Source organism: Ochotona princeps, chromosome X (assembly GCF_030435755.1).
Source record: "Ochotona princeps isolate mOchPri1 chromosome X, mOchPri1.hap1, whole genome shotgun sequence".
In the NCBI taxonomy this organism is placed as follows: domain Eukaryota; kingdom Metazoa; phylum Chordata; class Mammalia; order Lagomorpha; family Ochotonidae; genus Ochotona; species Ochotona princeps.
The window spans coordinates 38070560-38073997 of NC_080865.1; the positions used below are offsets into that span (position 1 = coordinate 38070560).

At 49.1% G+C, this 3438-nt stretch overlaps 1 protein-coding gene across 1 annotated transcript; it reads left to right on the plus strand.

Annotated features, from left to right (window-relative positions):
* Positions 1–502: 502 nt before the first annotated feature.
* ASB12 (ankyrin repeat and SOCS box containing 12) lies at positions 503–2153 on the plus strand. Its single transcript, XM_004595196.3, has 2 exons — positions 503–1506; positions 1879–2153. The coding sequence occupies exons 1-2, from the start codon at positions 681–683 to the stop codon at positions 2010–2012; spliced, it is 960 nt and encodes a 319-aa protein (XP_004595253.1). The 5' UTR covers positions 503–680; the 3' UTR covers positions 2013–2153.
* Positions 2154–3438: the final 1285 nt, after the last annotated feature.

The window sequence follows — 3438 nt, forward strand, 5'->3', positions numbered from 1 at the left end:
AAACATGAGATCTGACAAGTCCTTACAGAAAGTTTGGGGAGCACGGATTGTGTCAGATGTGTACATTAAATGTAACTAGTAGATTGAAAGGTGCAGTCAAGCAACTGATATCAAGCAGTGCAGAATGATAACTTCACAGCACAAAGCACCATTCTGTTGGCCTAGCAACTGCTGGACGGATCACCTCATTAATAACATCCACATTCTGAATTCATCCTCAGCCGCGGTGCAGGCCCTACTAGGAATGCAGGAATACAAACTGGTATAGAGTCTTGGCTTTGGAATTTATATGCCAGTGGTGTACACATAAGTAAACACTGGGGTGTGAAATTTCATAGCTCAAGTCTAGTTTTGACCCTTTGGAACCCTGGGACAGGGAGAGGTGGAGAAGAAGGCTCCCTGGTAGTGTAAATTTGAGGGCTAGGCACAATGGGAAGAGTCTGGATCAAGCTATAAAATGGCTTGACCTTCTTTGACCTTCTTTAGACCCTTCTGTGGGGTCTAAAATAAGACAGTACAAGTGGAAGAGAAAAGAAGACCTGCGGGTGAGTGGCACTATTGGAAAGGGCATGGAGCAAAGAATTCAAGTGAGGGCTGACACTAGCAGGCTTTAGATAAGGACCCCCAGTCTCTTTTCCTTTTTGTCACCCACAGATTTGGCGTTCTTTTCCCTGCTCATAATGAGAATAGTCCTCTTCCAATCAGCCAAAATGAACCTCATGGACATCACCAAGATTTTCTCCCTCCTGCAGCCCGATAAGGAGGAGGAGGACACCAACACGGGGGAGAAGCAGGCTCTCAATCAAGCAGTGTATGACAACGACTCTCACACCTTGGACCAGCTTTTGCGCCAGGAGCGTTACAAACGTTTTATTAACAGCAGGAGTGGCTGGGGCGTTCCTGGAACACCTCTGCGCCTGGCCGCTTCTTATGGCCACTTGAGCTGCTTGCGGGTCCTCCTGGCACATGGCGCTGATGTGGACAGCTTGGACGTCAAGGCGCAGACCCCACTTTTCACTGCTGTCAGTCATGGCCATCTGGACTGTGTGCGGGTGCTTTTGGAAGCTGGGGCCTGTCCTGGCGGAAGCATCTACAACAATTGTTCTCCTGTGCTCGCTGCCGCCCGTGATGGTGCTGTTGCTATCCTGCAGGAGCTCCTAGGTCATGGTGCTGAGGCCAACGTCAAGGCTAAACTACCAGTCTGGGCATCAAACATTGCTTCGTGTTCTGGCCCCCTCTACTTGGCCGCAGTCTATGGACACCTTGACTGTTTCCGCCTGCTTTTGCTCTATGGGGCAGACCCTGACTACAACTGCACTGATCGGGGTCTATTGGCGCGTGTTCCACGGCCCCGCAGTCTCCTTGAAATCTGTCTCCACCATAACTGTGAGCCAGAGTACATCCAGCTGTTAATTGATTTTGGTGCTAACATCTACCTTCCAGCTCTACCCCTGGATACAACCTCACAAAATGATAAAGGTGTTGCATTGCTGCTACAGGCTCGAGGTGAGTGCCGAGTAACCCAACCCTGTGAACCTTTTGGCTTGGAGATTCTAAGGCCCAAAATCATGATCCAAATCAGTCCTCTGAGTTGAACCTGAGAAAACTCCCATCTTCCTCCCTCTTGTAGGGCCATAGTGGAAAAGTGGTTACACATTCTATGTTAGGGAAATGATCACCAAGATGAGATGAAGGGTAGCCCTAGACCAATTTTTGGTCTTGGCTCTGCCATTCACTGTTTCATGGCTCAGAGGATGCCCTCTCCAGTCCTCAGTGTGACCCAATTGGTGCTCTGCATTGAGGGGCAGGGTGGGGTAAGCTTGAATGAGTGAATTATGCTGAGAATTGTTCCTCATGACCTGTCTCTCCTTGCCATAGCCAGTCCACAGTCGCTGCTATCCCAGGCCCGTTTAGTTATCCGCAGAGCCCTGCGCCAGGCTGGCCAGCCACAAGCCATCGACCAGCTGGATATTCCCCCCACACTGATTAGCTACCTCAAACATCAACTGTAATCTTGCATTATGCCCCGAAATCGAAGACGACTCCAAAAACCACCTGGGGGCCCAGGTAGCTGGAGAGCACCATGACTCCTGCCACTCACCTGGTCATGCTCTCCTGAATTCTCCTCCACAATAAAGTCCTCAGCAAAATAAGCTCTGTTGCTTACTGTGTCTGTGACGTGTGGGATGGTGGGACAAGAAAGAAGGGGCCTGACTGGCCATGGGAAAAGATGGTAACAGTCTGGCATCTGACAGGCACAGAAGTCTTGACCACTGAAAGAGCAAAAGAGAAAACTAATCCAATGGTCTAGGGTCTCTAACCTCCCCCACCAAGATCGTCTAGATTTTGGAGCTCTGTTGTCCTGGAACAAAGGACCTGAAAAATTCCAACTAGATGAAAAGGTAGAATCAACTCACCCAACCCTGGGCCTCCTTTTTTTTTTTAAGATTTATTTATTTTTATTACAAAGTCAGATATACAGAGAGGAGGAGAGACAGAGAGGAAGATCTTCCATCCGATGATTCACTCCCCAAGTGACCCCTACGGCCAGTGCTGAGCCAATCCAAAGCCAGGAGGCAGGAGCGTCTTCAGGTCTCCCACGCAGGTGCAGGGTCCCAAGGCTTTGGGCTGTCCTCAACTGCCTTCCCAGGCCACAAGCAGGGAGCTGGATGGGAGTGGAGCTGTGGGGATTAGAACCGGCACCCATAGGGGATCCTGGCGTGTACAAGGTGAGGACTTTAGCTGCTAGGCTACCACGCTGGGCCCCTGGGCCTCCTTTAGCTGCCCTGGCTACTACAAAGCACTTTTCAGAGACTGTTTCTGTGTCCCTCATTACTTGGAATCAATGATCTAGAAGCTTCCTATCAACTCATCTTGAATCACAGGTTTCATTTTTCACCAGTTCCTTTTATAGTCAAGATACAACTGGGAAAACAAATCCCCAAATAGTTATGGCAAGGAATTTTATGCAGAAAAGAAATTAACTACATATTTGGTAGCCTGATAACTCAACCGAAACAATCAGGGAACCCAGACATTAGCAGCAGGAAGCCAATATCATCCTCTAGCTGGAGGGGCGACAAAGCAGGTATTCCTAGAATTCAGAGATAAGAGTAAGCTCAAGGAAAATGAAACCATAAGCCTGTCTGTGCGAGCCCGAGCCACCGTCAAGAACTGCTGCCCAAATCAGAAGAAACATGTGGCATCTCCTTTCCTTTATTTCTGACCTCTTCTCATGCTCTTCCACAAGTGTCTCATTGGTTGAACCTAGCCAGACAGAGTTGATTCAGGAGCCTGAGAAATACAACCAGAAAGGGGCCAGATGCTCTGACGTCCACCAAATTCAGGTACCTTCATTTTGCTACACCTTCATCCTTTCACAGAACCTTCTGGTGTTTCCTCCACTGTGGCTGGGGATGTGGTGAGCAGCGAAAGAAC

What these genes read in the sequence shown, in the direction of transcription:
- ASB12 (XM_004595196.3), top strand. Translation starts at nt 681, where the DNA reads ATGAGAATAGTCCTCTTCCAATCAGCCAAAATGAACCTCATGGACATC. An exon ending in ATTGCTGCTACAGGCTCGAG is followed by an intron (nt 1,507 to 1,878) that starts GTGAGTGCCGAG and finishes TCCTTGCCATAG; the next exon opens with CCAGTCCACAGTCGCTGCTA.